This window comes from Leopardus geoffroyi, chromosome B2, assembly GCF_018350155.1.
Source record: "Leopardus geoffroyi isolate Oge1 chromosome B2, O.geoffroyi_Oge1_pat1.0, whole genome shotgun sequence".
Classification (NCBI taxonomy): Eukaryota; Metazoa; Chordata; class Mammalia; order Carnivora; family Felidae; genus Leopardus; species Leopardus geoffroyi.
In genome coordinates, this window is record NC_059332.1 from 36138168 (window position 1) to 36158031 (window position 19864).

Here is a 19864-nt window from a genome sequence, read left to right on the forward strand (position 1 = left end):
TCTCAAAAATGAATAAATGTTAAAAAAAAAATGCATAATTCACTGGCATTAAATACATTCACATTGTTGTGCAACCATCATCACTGTATATTTCCAGAATGTTTTAATCATCCAAAACAGAAATTCTGTACCCATTAAACAATAACTCCCCATTTCTCCCACCTTGAAGTTCGATGAATTTGCCTGTTCTAGGTACCTCATATAAGTGAAATCATAACGATATTTGTTCTTTTGTGTCTGGCTTATTTCACTTCGCATAATGTTTTTAAGGTTTATATCATGTTGTAGCATGTGTCAGAATTCCATTCCTTTTAGGGCTAAATAATATTCCATACACACACACACACACACACACACACACCACATTTTGTTTACCCATTCATCTGTTGTTGGATATTTGGATTGTCCCCACATTTTAGCTCCTGTGAATAATACTGCTTTGAATATTGGTGTGCAAGTAACTGAGCCCCTGCTTTCAGTTCTTTCGTGTATACACTTAGAAGTGGAGTTGTTGGATCCTATGGTAATTGTGCTTAAAATGGTGCAGCTACAACTGCCATACTATTTTTTACAACACTTGCCCTATTTCACGTTACCAACAGTCATGCTCAAGGGTTCCAGTTTCTCCACATTCTCACCAACACCCGTTGTTGTCTCTCTGTTTTTGTTTCTGTTCTTGTTTTTTTGGATAATAGCCCTCCTAATGGGTGTGAGGTGGTGTCTCATTGTAGTTTTGACTTTTGATATTGAGTATATTTTTGTATCGGGCTGTTTGTGTATCTTTGGAGAAATGCCTATTCTAGTCCTTTGCCTATTTTTAAATTGGTGTTTTTCATTGTCAAATGGTAGGATTCTTTATTAATATTCTGGATATTAATCCCTCATCAGATATATGATTTGAAAATATTTTCTCTCGTTATGTGTTTTTTTTCCTGCATTGATTGTGTCCTTCAATGCACAGATTCAATTTCTTTTTTTTCTTTTATTGTTTATGCTTTTGGTGTAATATTCAGGAAATCATTGCTGAATCCAGCATTATGAAACTTTTCACTGTGCTTTTTTCGAAGTGTTTTATACTTTTAGCTCTTATCTTTAGGTCTTTGATCCATTTTGAGTTAATTTTTGTAGATATTATAAAGTAAGGGTCCAACTTCATACATTTGCATGTAGACAACCAGTTTTCCCAGCACCATTTGTTGAAAAGACTATTCTTTCCTCATGAAATGGTTTTGGTACCCTTGTTGAAAATCATTTGATCATATATGCAGAGGTTTACTTCTGGGCTGTCTATTCTGTACCTTTGGTTCTGTATGCCTATCTTTATGCCAGTACCACAGTTGTGATTATTCTAGCTTTGTAGTAAGTTTTGAAACTAGGAAATATGAGACCTTCAGTTTGTTTTTCTCTTTCAAGATTGTTCTGGCTATGGGGCCCCTTGAGATTCCATATGAATTTTAGGATGGGTTTTTCCATTTTCGCAAAAATTGCCTTTGGGATTTTGAAAGGGATTACATTGAATCTGTAGATTGCTTTAGATAATATTGTCTTGTTAACAATATTGAGTCTTCCAATCCATGATCACAGGATGTCTTTCCATTTATGTCTTTTTCCATTTTTGTCAGCAGTGATTTGTAGCTTTTAGTGTACAAGTCTTACACTTCTTTAGTTTATTTCTGAGTATTTTATTCTTTCTGATGCTATTGTAAATGGAGTTATTTTCTTCATCCTTTCAGATTATTCATTATTGTGTAGAAATGACTGGTTTTTGTGTGTTGATTTTGTATCCTGCAAATTGGCCAGATTTGATTATTAGTTGTAATAGTTTTTGGTGGAATCTTTAGGGTTTTTTTGCATGAAAGATTATGCTGTCTGTGAACTGAGATAATTTTACTTTTTTTTTTTTTTTTTCCAGTTTGGATGCCTAGAACTTTTAAATTTTGATAATGAAATCCAGCTTATCAGTTTTTTCTTTTTGTTAGTGATTTTTCTTTCTAAACAATCTTGGCCTAAAGTCATGAAAATATTCTTCTCTTTTCATGTAGACATTTCTTTTGTTTAGGTCTATAGCCCACCTGAAATTAACTTTTTGCATGTGGTGTAATGGTAGGGGTTGAAGTTCTTTTTTTTCCCTTAGAGATACCCAGTTCTAACACCATTTGTTAAAAATACTTTTCTTTTTCCATTTAATTGTTTTGGCACTCTTGTTGAAAATTGATCTAGAGCATTCTGTTCTGTTAATCTGTTTGTCTTCTGCCATATTCTCTTGATGACTGTACCTTCAAACAGGTCATCTTGAGGTCAGGTAGTGTGTGTTCTCCAGCATTGATCTTTTTCAAGACTGTTTCAGCTTTGTCTAGGTGTGTTGTTTGCAGTTCTATGTAAATTTTAGAATCAGTTTGTCAATTTCTATAAGATTTGATGGAGATTACATTGAATTTATGAATCATTTTGGCAAGAAGTGACATCTTTTTTTTTTTTTTTTCAATGTTTATTTATTTTTGGGACAGAGAGAGACAGAGCATGAACAGGGGAGGGGCAGAGAGAGAGGGAGACACAGAATCGGAAACAGGCTCCAGGCTCTGAGCCATCAGCCCAGAGCCCGACGCGGGGCTCGAACTCACGGACCGCGAGATCGTGACCTGGCTGAAGTCGGACGCTTAACCGACTGCGCCACCCAGGCGCCCCAGAAGTGACATCTTAATACTGAATCTTTCTATCCATAAATTTAAAAATACCCATTTATTTAGTTTCTTAAATGTCTCTCAGCAGTGTTTTATAGTTTTCAGTATAGAGGTCTTACACATCTTTTGTTAAATTTATCCTTAAGAATTTTGTGTATTTGGATGCTCTTATAGGTGGTTTGTTTGTTTGTTTGTTTGTTTATTTATTTATTTATTTATTTATTTATTTATTTATTTCTAAGTTTGTTTGAGAGAGAGGCAGATAGAGAGTAGGGGAGCGGCAGGGGGAGAGAAAATTCCAAGCAGGCCCCATGCTCAGCTCAGAGCCTGACACAGGGCTTGATCTCATGAGACCATGGCCTGAGCCGAAATCGAGAGTTGGATGTTTAACTGACTGATCCATCATGTGTCCTGTAAGGGGTATTTTAAAAATTTTGTTTTCCAGTTGTTCATTGTTAGTATGTGGAAATACAGTTGACTTTTGTATATTGACTGTGTATCTTGTGAGAATGCTTAATTTATTTATTGGTTCTATGAATTTGACTATTTTAGAGAACATATGTAAGTTATGGAATCATGTAGTATTTGTCTTTCTGTGACTGGCTTATTTCACTTAGCATGATATCCTCAAGGTTCATTCATGTTGTCTCATGTTGCTTAATTTCTTCTCTTTCCTTTTCTTTCTTTCTTTCTTTCTTTCTTTCTTTCTTTCTTTCTTTCTTTCTTTCTTGTCTAAATATTGTATTGTATGTAAAGGGGTGCCTGGCTGACTCAGTGGGTAGAGCGTGTGGCTCTTGATCTTGGGGTTGTGAGTTCAAGTCCTACATGTGGTGTGCAGTTTACTTAAAAAAATTTAAAAAGATATTCCATTGTATATATATTACCACATTTTCTTTATCTGTTCATCTGTCAGTGGACATTTAGGTTGTTTCTACATCTTGGTTACTGTGACTAGTGCTTCAGTGAACATGGGGGTGCTAATATTTTTGCAAGATCCTGATTTCAGTTCTTTTGGATAAATACCCAGAAGTGTAATTCCTGGATCATATGGTAGTTCTGGTTTTTTTCTTGCCTTATTGAACTGACTAATTCCTTCAATTTGATGTTGAATTGAAGTGATAAAAGCAGACAGCCTTGCCTTACTCTTAATTTTAAGCATAAAGTGTTTAATCATTCATTAAGTGTGGTGTTGGCAATAGGTTTTTGTAGACGTCCTTTATCAGATTGAATTTTCTTCTATTTTGAGATTGTTGAGCGTTTTTATTTTGAATGGATGTTTAGTTCTGTCAGATACTTTTTGTATCTATAGAAATTATTATGGTATTATTCTTTATTCCATTAATACAATGAATTAGATTGAATGATTTTCAGATGGTAAACCAGTCTTGCATTTTTTAATATGCTTTGGTTATGAATATCATTCTTATATATTCTGTATTTGATTTACTAATATTTTATTGAGTTGAGTCTGTGTTCATAAGGGTTATTAGTCTCTAAATCTGTATTCTGTTATTCTTAATGAATTGACCTTTTGTCATTATGAAATACCCTTCTTTATCTCTAGTAATACTCTTTGTCTTAAAGTCTACCTCATCTGGTATTAATATAGTCACATCAACTTTCTTTTGCTTAGTATTGATTTGTCTTTTTTTCTTCAATTCATTTATTTATTTTTGAGAGTGTGAGTGAGCGAGGGGCAGAGAGAGAGGGAGAAAGAGAGGAGAAAGAGAATCCTATATAGGCTCTGCACTGTTAGCACAGAGGCCGAAGTGGGGCTCGAGCTCATCCAAAGTGTGGCTGGAGCTCACCCGAAGCAGGTCTCTAGCTCACCCCATGTGGGACTTGAACTCAGGAACCATGAGATCGTGACCTGAGCTAAAGTCAGATGCTTAACTGACTGAGCCACAGATGCCCCTGCTTGGTTTATCTTTTTAAGTCCTTTTATTTTCAACCTGTGTTTGTCTTTATAAATAACATATGCTTGGGTCTTACTTTCTTATGCAGTGTGACAGTCTCTGCCTTATAATTAGAGTGTTTAGTATAGTTACATGGAATGTAATTATTGCTATGTTTGGGTTTAAATCCTCTATCTTGGAGCACCTGGCTGGCTCAGTTGATTTAGTGTCCAACTTCGGCTCAGGTCATGATCTCACAGTTCGTGGGTTTGAGCCCCGTGTCAGGCTCTGTGCTGACAGCTCAGAGCCTGGAGCCTGCTTTGGATTCTGTGTCTCCCTCTCTCTCTCTGCCCTTCCCCTGCTCGTACTCTGTCTCTCTCAAAAATAAACATTAAAAAATTTTTTTTTAATCCTCTTATCTTGGTTGTTTAGTATCTCTTTATCCTGTTTTCTGTTTGTTTCTCAGTTCCTTCCTTTTTTGGGGGGGCTGGTTGGTATTTTTTAATATTCGTTTATATCTCCTTGGATTTTTTCTTTTTTATGTCTTTTTGTTTTATATTTTAGCTCTTTTATTTATTTATTTATTTATTTATTTATTTATTTATTTATTTAATATATGAAATTTATTGTCAAATTGGTTTCCATACAACACCCAGTGCTCATCCCAAAAGGTGCCCTCCTCAATACCCATCACCCACCCTCCCTCCAATACCCCATCAACCCTCAGTTTGTTCTCAGTGTTTAAGAGTCTCTTATACTTTGGCTCTCTCCCACTCTAACCTCTTTTTTTTTTTTTTTCTTCCCCTCCTCCATGGGTTTCTGTTAAGCTTCTCAGGATCCACATAAGAATGAAAACATATGGTATCTGTCTTTCTCTGTATAGCTTATTTCACTTAGCATCACACTCTCCAGTTCCATCCACGTTGCTACAAAGGACCATATTTCATTCTTTCTCATTGCCACGTAGTACTCCATTGTGTATATAAACCACAATTTCTTTATCTATTCATCAGTTGATGGACATTTAGGCTTTTTCCAGAATTTGGCTATTGTTGAGAGTTATTTTAGCTCTTTTAAAGATAACAGTATTCATCTTTAATTTATCATGGTTTACTTTCAAAGAGTATCCTGCTTTATGAACAATGTAAGAACCTATTACCGCAGTATATATGCATTTACAGTTCTGCCTTTGTGTTCTTGTTTTATATAAACCCTACTTTAGCTTGCTATTATTTTTATTTTAAGATTTCTTTTTTTTTTTTTTTCAATTTTTTTTTTTTTTCAACGTTTATTTATTTTTGGGACAGAGAGAGACAGAGCATGAATGGGGGAGGGGCAGAGAGAGAGGGAGACACAGAATCGGAAACAGGCTCCAGGCTCCGAGCCATCAGCCCAGAGCCTGACGCGGGGCTCGAACTCACGGACCGCGGGATCGTGACCTGGCTGAAGTCGGACGCTCAACCGACTGCGCCACCCAGGCGCCCCTATTTTTATTTTAAACCATAAAGTCTATATCATCTTTTAAAGAGATTTAAAGTACATCTGCCTGTACAGGCATACCTCAGAGATATTGCAGGTTTGGTTCTAGATCACTGCAGTAAGGTGAATATTGCAATATGGCAAGTCAAATTAATTTTTGTTTCTTAGTGCATATAAAGTTGTGTTTATACTATAGTTTACTAAGTGTGCAGTAACACTGTGTACAAAAAACAATGTACAAATGTTAATTTAAAAAATGCTTTATTGCTAAAAAAAAAATGTTAATCATTGTCGGGGCTTTTAGTGAATCATAATCTTTTTGCTGGTGCAGGGTTTTGCCTCAGTGCTGATGGCTGCTGACTGATCAGGGTGGTGATTATTGAAGGTTGGGATGGTTGTGGCAGTTTCTTAAAATAAGACAATGACATTTGCCACATCGATTGACTCTTCCTTTTATGAATGGGTTCTCTGTAGCATGTGATGTTTGATAACATCTTACTGACAGAACTTCTTTCAAAATTGGAGTCCATCCTCTCAAACCCTGACACTGCTTTATCAGCTAAGTTTATGTAATATTCTCAATCCTTTGTTGTCATTTCAACAGTCTGCACAGCATCTTCACCACGAGTAGATTCCATCTCAAGAAACTACTTTCTTTGCTCATTCATAAGAAGCACCTCCTCATCTGATAAAGTTTTATAGCAATTCAGCCACATCTTCAGGCTCCAAAGTTCACTGATCACAGATTACCATAACAAATATAACAATAATGTAAAAGTTTGAAATATTATGAGAATTACCAAAATATGACACAGAGACATGCAGTGAGCAAATGCTGTTGGGAAAATGGCACCAGTAGACTTGCTCAACACAGGGTTGCCACCTGCAATTTGTAAAAAATGCATTATCTGTCAGGTGCAGTAATGTGAAGTGCAATAAAACGAGGTATGCCTGCATATGTACATTTACATTTTTTAAAAAGGTCCTTTGTATCTACTGACCTATTTACACATTTTGGTGTTCTTCATTTCTAGTTCTTGCAGAACTGGGTTTCTGTTTGGAATCCTTTCCCTTTGGCCTGAAGAATTTCTTTTAGCCTAGTTTTATTGTGCAAGTATGCTGGAGTAATTTGTCTTTTGAAAATGTATTTATTTCCCTCTCCTCTTTGAACGATACTTTTATTGGATATAGAATTTGAGGGTTGGTCGAGTTTCTCTTTCAGCACTTTAAAGATAATGTTCCATTGTTTTCTGCCTTCCTTGTTTCTGATGAGAGAAGTCAGTCATTACTGTTACTGTTTTCATGCATATCATGTGTCCTTTTTCCTCTGAGTGCTTTTAAGATTTTCCCTTTATCTTTGTTTTCAACATGTTGACCACAGTGTGTTTATATATGGTTTTCTTTGTACTGATTCTGCCTGGGGTTCTCTGACCTTGGATCTGTGGATTGATTTCATTTACCAGTTTGGGAAAATTCTTGGCTATTATCTTGTTAGTATTTTTGTCTTATTCTTTTTTCTGCTTCTGAGACTCTACTTATTTATGTTTAACTGTTTGCTATTGTCCTGTAGAGTTCTAATACTGGTATTTTTTTTTCACTTTTTCTCTCTTTATGTTTTGGTTTGCGTTTCTGTTGACCTCATTGTCCCCAAGTTCACTGATTCTTTCCTGTACTGTTTTCAGTCTGGTGATAAGCCCATCAAAATCATTCTTCATCTCTAATATCATAGTTTTCAATCCTAGAATCTTGGTTTTTTAGAAATATGGTTTCTGTACCTCTGCTGAAATTCTTTATCTTTCCATGAATGTTGTACATCTTTTCTACTAGATCCTTTAATATGTTTTTCAGTTATTTTAAGGGCCATGTCTGATAATATGAACATCTGGACCATTTCTGGATCTTCTGCTATTGGATTGTTTCCCCTCTTGTTAGCTGGTCACATTTTCTTGCTTTATCACATGTCACACACTCTTTAATTTAACGCCAGACATTGTATAAAAGGATAGTGGGGATTAAAGTAGCAAGGGCAGCTGCTAGTGTAGGTGGGTTGAGTCAGTTCAGTCTGCAGCTGAACTGGGTCTGGGCTTTGTCGTTGCTTTATTTAGAATTAATTCACTACTGCTTTCAAGTTTTTAAGGATGGGATCATAACTTTCCTTTTAGCAGGACCTGGGAGCTGGGTGTCTAGCGGGTTTGACTCAGTTCTGCTTTATTATAAGCCTTTAGCAGGCCCCATGTAACTGTATCTTGGGGTGTAGTCAAGGGGGTTCTCTTTCAGTTCTCCAGCCCCTCTCCCCCAAATGTAGATGGCCACTGCTCTGGCTGAGCTTCTCTTTTTTGATATCTTTTGCCTTTTTTGGTAATCCTTCTGAAATTAAATCTTTTTTTTCCCCCCCTCTCTCTAGCCACTGTAGTCTGCAGATCAAAGCTCTGGCCAAAATCCATGCCTTTGTTCAAGACACGTGAGTGTTGCCCACTCCCCAGAATTCTTTTATTTCAAGGAAAGATCTTTTCATTTTGTTCCTTCCTCTGAGCTCTTTATTTCATTTCAACAAACATTTAAAAACGTCTGTTTTTTTTTAATCTTTTACTCTGCTGTGGTCTTTGAAGCATACCAGAGAAGTAGATGGCATGAACCTTGCCCTCAAAGACTTTATGTTTGTGTTTAGGCAGATAAGAGTACCCCAGGAAAAGGATACAGGAGGAATGTAGAGGGTGCATCAGAGGGTGTAGAGTGGCATAGTATGAGTAGAATGCATAATGTTGAGGGGACACAGAATAAAGAGTGATCAAGAGAGGGGAGATAGGACTGGTCTAAGAAAACCATTCTTCTGGTAGGGGGTCAGCATAAGCTGATAAAGCTTTCTGGAGCATAGTGGCATCCATTGGGATGGACTTAATGTGTATCAGCAGAGGAAAAGCCAGAACATGCTGAGAGAGGAGAGTGTGTGGGGAGCTCTGGCATTCAGGGTGATCGGGAGGGTAGTCTTCCTTCCCTTTGTGGTGAGAAGGGGAGGTCATCCATTTTGTCTACATCTGATCCCCCTTCTTTAAGGGGCAGAGCCATGTGAGTGTTGTAAGCATCCTGGGCTAATGGCAGCATGGCCTCTGTATGCACACACGTTTATTCATCTGGGCTTCCTCTCTTGGGAGTTCTGAGGGGTGCATGGGATGCACACTCCTTGTACCTCTTGGAGGTTTTAATCACTTGTTGGTTTTATTTTCCCAGAACCCTGAGTGAGCCTCGGCAGGCAGAGATCCGGAAAGAGTGCCTTCGACTTTGGGGGGTGAGCATCTCCCTAGCCCATTATTACTCCAGAGCAGGGAAGCTGTAGAGAAGAATGGATTGACCAACCCTGTCTACTTAGGGTTTCTCCTTACATGTAAACGTCTCCCTACCCTCACAGGGTTCCAGAGTTAGATGTCTTAGCATTGTCAGGAGTTACCTTTTTGGCCCTTTCACTGACATTGTGGTCCTGCAGTTGGGTCAAAAAGGACAAGGGTGGTGGGTGACCAGGCCTCATTTTGTTGCCAGGGCCCTATACAGCAACTCTCTGCCCACAGAGAGTCCCAGACAGAGGGAAGGAGCCTTTGTGGTGTTGTGGTGTGCAACCACAGGGCTTGAAGTGAGGCAGTGACTGGATTACCCACTCCCATCTCCTGCTTTCTAGCCCCCTTTGTAGGGGGCCATTGCCTCTTCCCCTGTCTGGACCTATCCCCTCGCCTGCATGTGCATACACACAGCTTTCGTTGAAAGTACATTTGCAAATCAAAGCTCTTTGCTGTCTCCTTTCAGATCCCAGACCAGGCTCGAGTTGCTCCTTCTTCCTCAGACCCCAAATCTAAGTTCTTTGAGCTAATCCAGGTGAGTTTGGTATCTGTTGAAAATAAAAAGTCAGAGAGGCCTAACTTTAGATGTGGAAGGTATCAGACCCGTGCCATCCTCCCTCCAGATGCCTGGCCTCCAGAGGGCTTGTGTAGGCACCTCCTGGATTCTGAGGGGCTGGGCTTCATTTAAATCTAGCCCAGATTATGGGGCCGTCGTGCTGGTTTTGTGGGGTCACGGACTGGAGAATGAGGTTCCAGATGACCTCAGAAGAGTAGCATGTGTACATATTTCTGAATGGGGTGGAGCGGTCACTTAACTGCTCTCAGACCAACTACTGATGAGTCCTCGCCTTCAGTTTTATTGAAGGGGTGGCTTTTATATTCTGGCGGCATTTCCTTATAGCTCTGGTAAATTGATCTGTACTCAGGGAGTTGGTGTTCTTTCCCTTCCCAGCCTCTTCTAATAGGTCCTAAAGGAACACTCCAAGCAGATGGAATTAGATCCCAGTTAGTGCATGGTTAGGGAGAGCAGGGGGGCATGTTTCAGAGAGCAAGTGCTTCCTGTCCCTCGCCTCTCCCAGCCTGCCCCCATCCCTCATACAGGCACCCATACTGAGCGCCTGTCCCTTCCCCCAACCCAGCCATGTTTTCTCTGACCCGCGGCTGCAGGGCACTGAGATTGACATCTTCAGCTATAAGCCCACGCTGCTCACCTCCAAAACCCTGGAGAAGATCCGCCCAGTGCTTGACTACCGCTGCATGGTGTCTGGCAGCGAGCAGAAGTTCCTCATCGGTCTGGGGGTAAGTCTGCTGCTGGCTTCCTCTCTACTGTCGGGGTGGTGGAACCTTGCTCCGTGTCTGTGGGAGTCTGGACAGCTGCCTGCCACCCTCGGTGCGTGTTCTCTTGGCACTAGGGAGCTGGGGCTTTGACCCCAGGGAAGGTATTTCTTAAAGCTTTGCTTCCTTTCTGTGAGTTAGCCAAGTGTCATTCATCCATTCGGTTTTTCATTCATTCACATTTGCGCATTCATCTCTGTGCATTGTAAAGGGAACACTGCTTCTTTTCTTGTGATATTAAGCTTCCTAGGCTAACAGGATTGTCAGCAGGCTACTGTGGCTTGAATCCATGCAGCCATTTCTTTGTAACACCACCCCCATTGGGCTCTGTGCTGACAGCGTGGAGCCTGCTTGGGATTCGCTCTCTCTGCCTCTCTCTTTCCCAAAACAAATAAATAAACTTAAAAAGAAAAAAAAAAAGATGCTCAGCCAACTGAGCCACCCAGGCCCAGGTGCTCCATGAGCTTGATCTTTTTTGAGGGTCACTAATCATGGACTTGGGCCTTTTTTTTTTTTTTTTTTAATGTTTGTTTATTTTTGAGGGAGAGACAGAGCATGAGCAGGGGAGGGGCAGAGAGAGAAGGAGACACAGAATCTGAAGCGGGCTCTGAGCTGTCAGCACAGAGCCCGACACAGGGCTCGAACCCTTGAACTGAGACACCATGACTGAGCCAAAGTTGGACACTTAACCGACTGAGCCACCCAGATACCCCTGGACTTAGGCCTTTTGAATGGTGCCCTGGGCCTGTTCCCTACCACCAGGACTGAGCCAGATCCCTGTCGCTGAATTATAACACTAATCTCTCCTAGACATTTTCTTCTGACATTTCCCAGCCCCATCAGCTTATAACCGCCAACTGAAAGCTCTTTTGAGCGCTCACCCCTCAATCTCCATGCCTACCTCATGAGGCCCTTTCTCTCTGCCTGTAGAAGTCCCAGATCTACACGTGGGACGGCCGCCAGTCAGACCGCTGGGTCAAGCTAGACCTGAAGACAGAGCTACCCCGGGATACTCTACTGTCTGTGGAGATCGTCCATGAACTGAAAGGGGAGGTCAGAGGTGGTTCTGCTCATGTGTTCTGGCCCTGCCAGCTAGGGAACTGGGGCACGGCTGAGCCTGGTCCTTTTCCCCCCAAGTTAACTGGGTCACATTGTGGTGCTTGACAGGGCCCAGAGCTGGGGGAGGGCTGTGAAATGATTCCTCCTCCTTGGGTAGTTGCTCGAAACAATGATACGTTTAGGTAGGAAGGATCACAGTCCCCATGTGTGCAAGAGGGAACCTCAGTCATCTCTGGGCATCCTGGGCCCTACTGGGCCTGCTGGGTATTTTTTAGCTGCTGATTTTGTTTTTACCAGGGATCCCTTGAGCTTTGGCCATGACAGCCATACAGATGACTTTCAGAACAGTCAATGGGAACAGTGGACAAGATTGGGAAGCTAGGCCCTGGCTGGAGCACCATGGCGGCAGCCTCACTGAGTTTGAGGTTCAGGGGTGCTCATCACCTAAAGCCTCAGATCTCTGCTGCTCGGAAGTCTGGGCCAGTGTGGTGCTGAGAATGATCTGGGAGGGAGGCACAAGAAAGTTCTGTGTTTGGAGTCCTTCTCTTCCCCCGGTGATATATAGGTAGAACGGAGGCCAGCATGCCATGGTGGGCAGTGGGCCCCAGGCCGATGCTTGGCAGGGTGGGCAGCGCACTTCTTCTTCTAGGGGAAGGCCCAGCGGAAGATTAGTGCCATCCACATCCTCGATGTCCTCGTGCTGAATGGCAGTGACGTGCGGGAGCAGCACTTTAACCAGCGGTTTGACCTGGGTCCGGGGGAGGGAGGGCAGGGTAGGCCAGGTCAGCTGTGTGGCAGCAGCCTCTGAGGCTTGGTCCCTCACCCAGGCCTTCTTGCCTAAGGCTATCGTTAGTTTTCCTTCCCCACCCATGGGCTGGTTCCAGGGCCTGGGTGAGGAATTAGTATCTGCACTGCAGAGTTTGCTGGGGCTTGGGCCTCCATTGCCACAGATACCAGCACACTCCGTTTGGCTACAGCTGTTCAGATCAGAAGTGATGTTTTGATTCAGGTTGAGCAAGAGGATAGGCTTATGGAGAGAGGGAGGGTCTCTGAAGAACACGTCTTGAGCATGGGTGGTCCCGTTTAAGTCTGTTTATCTGGATCCCACAGCGGCCCTTTTGCTTGTGGATGGATGACTGATCAGTTGTTAGAAGGGGGGTGGAGGACACAAAGGAGGGACCTCTCACACTGCCGTGATACTGATATGCCTAAGTTGGTTCTTCTGAGTGGGTGTGCTGTGGCATCAGTGGTTTGGGGTGAGTCGACATACACGATACAGATGACATTTGAAGTTCTAGTGGAGGGGACTGAGCACAACTCAAGGCACACTTCAGAAAAGCCTACCAACATATAGCAAAACTGGATGTCCAAATCTACAGAGGGAGGGTGTGCACAAAGATGTTAGTGGAGAAGGGCAGGGTGGGCTTCCTCAGGCACAGGAGTGCTGCCTCTTGGAGCGGCTTTGCTCCACATTCAGAAGTGTTCCGTCTCTGGTGCCACGCAGATGCCCTGGGGGCAGGGGTGCTAGTGGAGGCGCCTTGGCTCACCTCTGAGAGACTCTGTTTGTGCTCTAGAATTCAGCTTGCTGAGAAATTTGTGAAAGCTGTTTCCAAGCCCAGTCGGCCTGACATGAATCCCATCAGGTGAGCATATGGTCTCCCTCCCAAACCCCCATTCCCCATTGCTTCTTTCTGGCCAGTGCCTGCTTCCCCATCCTGTGGAGGATGGGAGGGCTCAGTAGAGAGGACCAGGCAAAGTTGTGGTTAGAGATAAGACTACCCTTGGTGAATGTGAATTGTTGGGGTGGGGTGCTGGGTAGGTGTGTCCTTCGCCCCAGAGTGTCTCCCCATCCTGCCTGTCATGGTGGGCCAGCCGCCACAGGAGATGCATTCCTAGGGGTTAAGGTGTCATTGAAGATGCACATGCTTCTCTGGGCACTGACACACCTTGCACATTCACACTCATTAGCATACCACCTGGCCTTTTCTTTTTTTTCAGGTGAGAAAAGGGTGCTAAGGGAATGGGAGTTTTTGAACAGGAAGAAGAGAGTGTTTGTTGCCACGTTAGGTGGTGTGAAAGTTCCAGGCCCTGAGGTAGGAGAGGAGGATGAGGACAGTCAGGGAGCCCACAAAGGGAGACCAGACTTTCCAGGCTGTGCCCAGGTCAGAGGTTATTACCTTTGGGGCTTGGAGACCCAGACTATATGACTGGAGACCGAGGTGTCTCTCTACACTTTTTATAAAATGTCCTGTCCTGAGGGCAGGAACATTATAAATGTTATAAACATTATAAATGTTATAAACATTATAAAATGTTCAGGTCCTGAGGGACACCTTCCAGGGACCCTCCCTGTGTTGCTTGTTGTCTAGTTGCTGGGTCCCTGGAGACCCTACCCAGCAGTTCCAAAGATGTGTTCAGAGGCCCCCAGAGGTGAAGGAACCCTGCACCCTGGGTAGAGGTCCCCCTGCCCCCTATGGTAAAAGGCCCGTTAGGACTGTTTGGAAATAACTCTGCTACAGGAAGCCCTAAAATCCATGGTGACCTACACAAGAGCCTGGACCTTGGTATTCGGGTCCCTGGTGACAGTGAAGATGACTTGGGTGTCTGCCAGATTTTCCTCTCTCCCCCTTCTTCAGTAACCATAGTTGTGCTCCCCAGTTGCCGTGGGGCAGGCCCAAGGGGGTGTTTGGTAGCTCTGAGCTAGGGCATCTGTGTTGGACAGCAGCACACGGGGCTGGGGGTCCTCATTCTGGTGGGTTGGGGTACTGGGGCCAGAAGAAGACAAGGACAGGCACAGCCTCTTGCCTCCAGCTGCTGCTGGGTAAGAATATCTGCCCCCCCACACCCCAGAAAACCTTTGTCCTCTCTCTGTCCCTCTACACACAGGGTGAAGGAGGTGTACAGGCTGGAGGAGATGGAGAAGATTTTTGTCAGGTGAGTGACTCAGTGCAGGATCTGAGAGGAGAGTTGGGGTGGGGGTGCAGCAGCGTTCTCTTTTTGCAGAGTGTGTCGTGGGGGAGGTGGGGAGTTGGCCCTGGCAGGCTGCCTTTAACCCCCCCTGCCGCAGCCAAGAGCCCCCCGGCTGAGAGCTGATTCAGCACCGTCAGGAGGGGAGCAGGGCGGTGTGTGTCAGGCAGAAATACGGGCTCATTGATGCTGTAATAGTTACGATTGTCCCTGCGAGGGGCAGAGCAGCAAGCTGCTTGAAACACTATAAATCCCAGCTCCTGGTGCTGACAGAGAGATTGAGCCTGGAGGGGCAGGGGGGCGTAACTGCTTCCTTGCATTAGTGGTGTGCAGGGTGCTCTCATCTGGGGGTCTCATCCTGGGTTTGTGCCCGCTGCGGCCATGGGAGCTAGGCCAGGTCTCCATGGTCTCGTGTTAACTCTTTAGTGGCCACAGTGATGCCTTTGGTGGGGGATCGAAGACCCAGTGGCACCTCTGGTCTCAGATCTTAACCTTACTTGTGTCACCCTTGAAACAACCCCCCCTGCCCGTCCCCCAAACGGCAGCAACAGAGCAGGGACATCTGTCACTTTCCTGACTCCATTGCTTAGAGTTTAGAGCCTGAGTTCTCCATCCAGCTCTGCACAGACTCCCTCGATGGGTAGCCTGGAGCAACTCACATCTCTGCCTCAGTTTCCATTTCTTATGTTGAACTGAGGTAAAATGCTGTGGGTGGTGGGATTTTAATATTAGCCGGAGAATAATGTGAGGGCTCGCTCTCATGCACAAAACCACACTTGCTGTTTACTCACCTCGGGGAAATTAGGTTAGAAATGAAGATCATCAAGGGCTCCAGTGGCACCCCGAAGCTCAGCTACACAGGGCGGGATGACCGGCACTTTGTGCCCACTGGCCTCTACATCGTCAGGACGGTGAATGGTAGGTGATGGGTGATTGTTGCCTGTCCTCTTTCCTGCAGCCAGGGTGACTGGCCCAGACCCTGTCTGAGCCGGAGCTGAAGGCTGCCTACTAAGGTGCATGGCAGCCAGGCTGGCATTTCTTTGAGGTGTGGGGTTGGGGACTGCTTCCCGAGCCTCTTCTGTTCCTTGGTGGGTCCTGGGGGTCGGGTTGGGGCTGAGAGAGAGGAGCCCAGTTGGTTTGTGCACACACAGTGTCCTCATGCAGGTAAAGGGCCTTCTCTGGGGGCGGCAGCAAGTCAGGCTTGGCCATTTGTATCCTCTGTACAGGCACTTTTCTTCAGTGCCTTCTGGCTAAAGAGCCTTCCCTCTGCCAGGGTCCCAGAGTTGTTGCCCTGGTGGCAGGTTGGCAGGACTGGGGTGGGGTTGTTGAGAAGTAATTATCCTAGTTGTCCTCCTTGAGCCCCTTTGGGCTGGTGATAAAGGCTGCATCCTCCTCACAGGCTGTTCTCTGCCTGCTTTTTGGGAGAGAGGGCAATGGAAGAACACAAGTGCAGAAAGGCACACCCCTATGTTGGTCTGTTCCTGTCCCGCATGAATATTTTGTGTCCTTTTCTGAGCTTTCCCCTCTTCCTTCTGTCAGAGCCATGGACTATGGGATTCAGCAAAAGCTTCAAGAGGAAGTTTTTCTACAATAAGAAAACCAAGATCTCTACCTTTGACCTCCCTGCAGACTCCATCGCCCCATTTCAGTAAGTGGCCCTCCTCCGTGCCTGTCCCCCCCACAACCCCAGGTGCTCCTGCCAGGATGCCGGCCAGCCCTCTTGGGGCATACCCCAGGTCCTGAGAAAGATGGCTACCCAAGCAGGGGCTCCCCTAGCATAGACTGGGCTCCTCCCAAGGGTGGGGCTATGCCCCCTCTAGGGCGTGGCCCCCAGTTCTGGATAGAAGCTCAGTGAGAAGCAAGTGACACTAAGACCTGCTGTGATGGCTGGGGGTCCTGGGTAGGAAGAGCCTCATCCAAGCAGGGCATCTATCTGCCCCATGGAGCAGCCACTGCTTATGCGACTTTCTGACACTGGCCTGGTGGTGCAAACCTACCAAGGGCCTGCAGCCCTGCCCCTTGGGATTCAAGGGTGTTAGGTGTCTCTCATGAGCACCCAGAGTCCGTTTGCCAGACTGTTACAGTCATAGGTTTTGACAGCAGCCAGTAACTCTAATGCACCTATAATTAGCCACTGACACCAGTGTCTGTTGCTACACTGATACTGTTTTATTAGAACGGCACAGACAAACCAGGAACATCAGTAATTCTAGGAATCTAGTTGGACACAATTAGCATCAGCATCTGTTTGTTGGAAAGGCGCTGGGGCCTACTGGGTACCTGTTGGCTGCTAGAGGGAAGACCCTCAACTGGAGTTAAATGACCCACCCCTTTAAGGATCAGTCCTCTAAGTCATGGTTGCCAGGGTTGGGGTGGTGATCTCTTGGTCCTGCTCCACCCAGGTACAGCCCTCTGACCTCCTTTCTCTTCCTTCTCCCCAGCATCTGCTACTATGGCAGGCTCTTCTGGGAGTGGGGGGATGGCATCCGTGTTCATGACTCCCAGAAGCCCCAGGACCCAGACAAGCTGTCCAAGGAAGATGTCCTCTCATTCATCCAGATGCACAGCGCCTGAGGGTGTGGGGATGCCCACCCCTGCTGAATGATCTGTCATTCTCTGAGTCAGGGCACTCTGCCTGGGGCTCACAGTACTGGTTTTTTACCCCTTCTCGGAAAGGGACTGGGGAGCACAGTCACTGCAGCCTGACCATAAGGGGTGGGTGGTCTCCTCTCCATTCTCCCTGAAGAACTCAGTTGGGGGCCTTCTGAGGACTCTGACGTTCCTTCTGGGACACCTTTTGGACTTCCCTCCCCAGAGACCTGCCTGGGAATTGTCTTCCCTGCCAGGAATCAGCCTGAAGGATGCTGCTCCTACAGGCGGGTTTGAGGTCAGGGCCGAGGGCATGTGTGGTCAGTGGAGGACGTGTCAGAGAACAGCAGGGCTTTGTTTCTGCCATTCTCTCTTGTATCCTGTAGACTCACTTTTCTGAGTTCCGTGCACTGCCCTGAGGGCGGCCATGCCCGTGCTCTGCCCAGCTTTTTATTGGGCCGACCCTGAGTGGGTGTAGGCCAGGGGCAGCTGCTGTACAAATCAAGGTTTTGTTTCTTTGAACTTGCTCTGTTTTGATGCCAAGTTGGAGATGATTTTATCTCCTCCCTGACCTCTGTCCTGGTCTTCCCTGGAGTTCGTCCCAGCCGGACCTCTGACAGTCCCGCAGGCCGGGAAGGGAGGCACGTGGGCCATACTTCCCTGCCACTGCATCGGGACACAGGCAGTGCTGTCTTGATAGCGGGCATGACTGCCTCCTGGGGTTGTAGAGCCTTCCTGGGCCCCATTCCCTTTTGTTCTGAACCTTGGGCAGCTCTAGAAGAGGAAGCAGCCTTTAAAGACCTTTTTCTATGCCCCAGCAGCCGTGGCCCCCTGGCAACAGAGGTACCTCGGGTTGGGTCACACCCAGCCTTCTGGCAATCATGGCACCCCCCCCCCATTTGCCACAGCCACCTTGCTACTCACCCCCTTTTTCTTCCCCAGTAGGAAGTACAGTCACTTTTGTTTGTCCTTTTGTGGTCACTCCATTTCCTCTGTCTTGGCAGAGGGGGAAGAAGGGAAGCTGGGCAGTAGCTTTGGGTGGGGGAGGGCACTTGTGGTTGTTTTTAATGGGAAATACCTCTCAGAGATGCTCTTATGGGCTCCCTAGAGCCCCATCCCAGTGCTAGGCTGGTTTCCATGGCGATAGGCCACAGAGACTCCCTGTGAGGTTGGAAATGACTCTACCTGGGGGTGGGGGCGGGGGGGGGGGGGGGCGGTGTCGCCTAGCCAGCATCCAGCCCCTCCCTCCCCCCAGGTTGGTGGCAGCACGGCTGAGAAAGGTGTGTTTCCACCCCGTTCTGGGTATATCAGTGTGTCTTGCAGAACCTTGGATCATTAAAGATAAACATATTTTTAATGCCTGTGTGGCTCTGTGCTGGGGCTAGTGCTGTTTGTCCTTGGTGCTGTGTGGTCTGGGATTGGCTTGGATGAAACAGTTTGGGCTGGAGAAGGGGAGGAAGCTCTACTTAAGAAGCGGGGAGAAAAGCAGGTTTGTTTATAATCAGAGCCTCTACAAGCTCCTGGGCCTCGTGGGCCCTGCTGCTACAGAGGGGCCCCACCTAGGAAGAGTCCGGAAATTATGCAGCTCCTGTTGGAAGCAGGGACTGGAGAATGAAAGAACCTACTGCCCAGCAGGGCAGGGAGGCACCTTCCCCCTTACATAAATCACACGGCTCACTACATGGTAGCACTGTGACAATCCAGGATCAGTCTGTGTGACTAAAATAACAGAGGTGTCAGACCAATTAGTGTCACTAGACCGGAGGGAGAGAGGGAGGGAGAGACGGTTGCACTGACCCCTGGCCAGCCTCCCCTCCGTTCTGTGCCTGCACCGGTGGGGGTGGGGGGGCTGTGCTTGGGGTGAGGTGTGCAGGTGCCGATGGTGCCTCCCTCTCGGCCCAGGGCTAGAGCTGCTCCACCAGCTCCACAGCTCTGGTGCCGGCCTCCTCCAGCCTGCTGTACTTTGGCTCCTTCCTTCACCCTGGCCCCAAGGGTCCTTGATGTCTCACACCCTGAGCTCCTAGGGCAACTCCTTTCTTAGGGCAACTCCACTTTCCTAACTGGTGTAGTCTCCAGGCCAAGCCCCTGATCCTTCTGGTTGCCCTACTATGCTCGGCTTTGCTCAGCCTCCCACTCCTGCCCCTCCTGGCCCTGGTGCTGGGAGCAGAGTTGGAGGGTGGCCTTGTTTGTTGTTGCTGCCCACTGTCACTGTAAGTCTGGTCATTACCATGGCTCTTGCCGCCTACTCTGCCAGGCCTCACCAGCTCTGCTTGCCTCTTGAAGACGGGTTAACTCTGTGGTCCTGTGGCACCTCCACATGACCACTTCCCTGGTCACCCTTTGCTGCATGGCATGTGTTTTTGGTTTTTTTTCATGCCATAATTACAGGCAGTGACCCTGACTGGAGGGCAAGAAAGTGTGTTTGGTGGGCACGGTGGACTGGTAGTGCAAGGCCTAAGCCCTGGAAATGGCTCCCAGAATAGTTTTGGCTTTTACATGCTTCCTCCTGTCTCCTTATTCCCCACTTAAG

The 19864-nt window shown here is 46.0% G+C and overlaps 1 protein-coding gene across 7 annotated transcripts in view; it reads left to right on the top strand.

The window, feature by feature from the left end:
- The window catches only part of CMTR1 (cap methyltransferase 1), a 51708-nt gene extending 33017 nt beyond the window's left edge, over positions 1-18691 (top strand). For 5 of the 7 annotated variants that reach the window (XM_045498043.1, XM_045498047.1, XM_045498046.1 and 2 more), the window contains 11 exons: positions 8460-8516; positions 9284-9341; positions 9851-9919; positions 10552-10683; positions 11650-11772; positions 12428-12519; positions 13353-13421; positions 14665-14712; positions 15551-15663; positions 16285-16393; positions 17187-18691. In XM_045498043.1, the coding sequence (XP_045353999.1) occupies positions 8460-8516; positions 9284-9341; positions 9851-9919; positions 10552-10683; positions 11650-11772; positions 12428-12519; positions 13353-13421; positions 14665-14712; positions 15551-15663; positions 16285-16393; positions 17187-17319 (1003 nt within the window). In that variant the 3' untranslated portion in view covers positions 17320-18691. The remainder of the gene's footprint in view (positions 1-8459; positions 8517-9283; positions 9342-9850; positions 9920-10551; positions 10684-11649; positions 11773-12427; positions 12520-13352; positions 13422-14664; positions 14713-15550; positions 15664-16284; positions 16394-17186) is intronic. The other 2 variants (XM_045498045.1, XM_045498044.1) reach the window with 1 other exon arrangement.
- The last annotated feature ends 1173 nt before the right edge of the window (positions 18692-19864 follow it).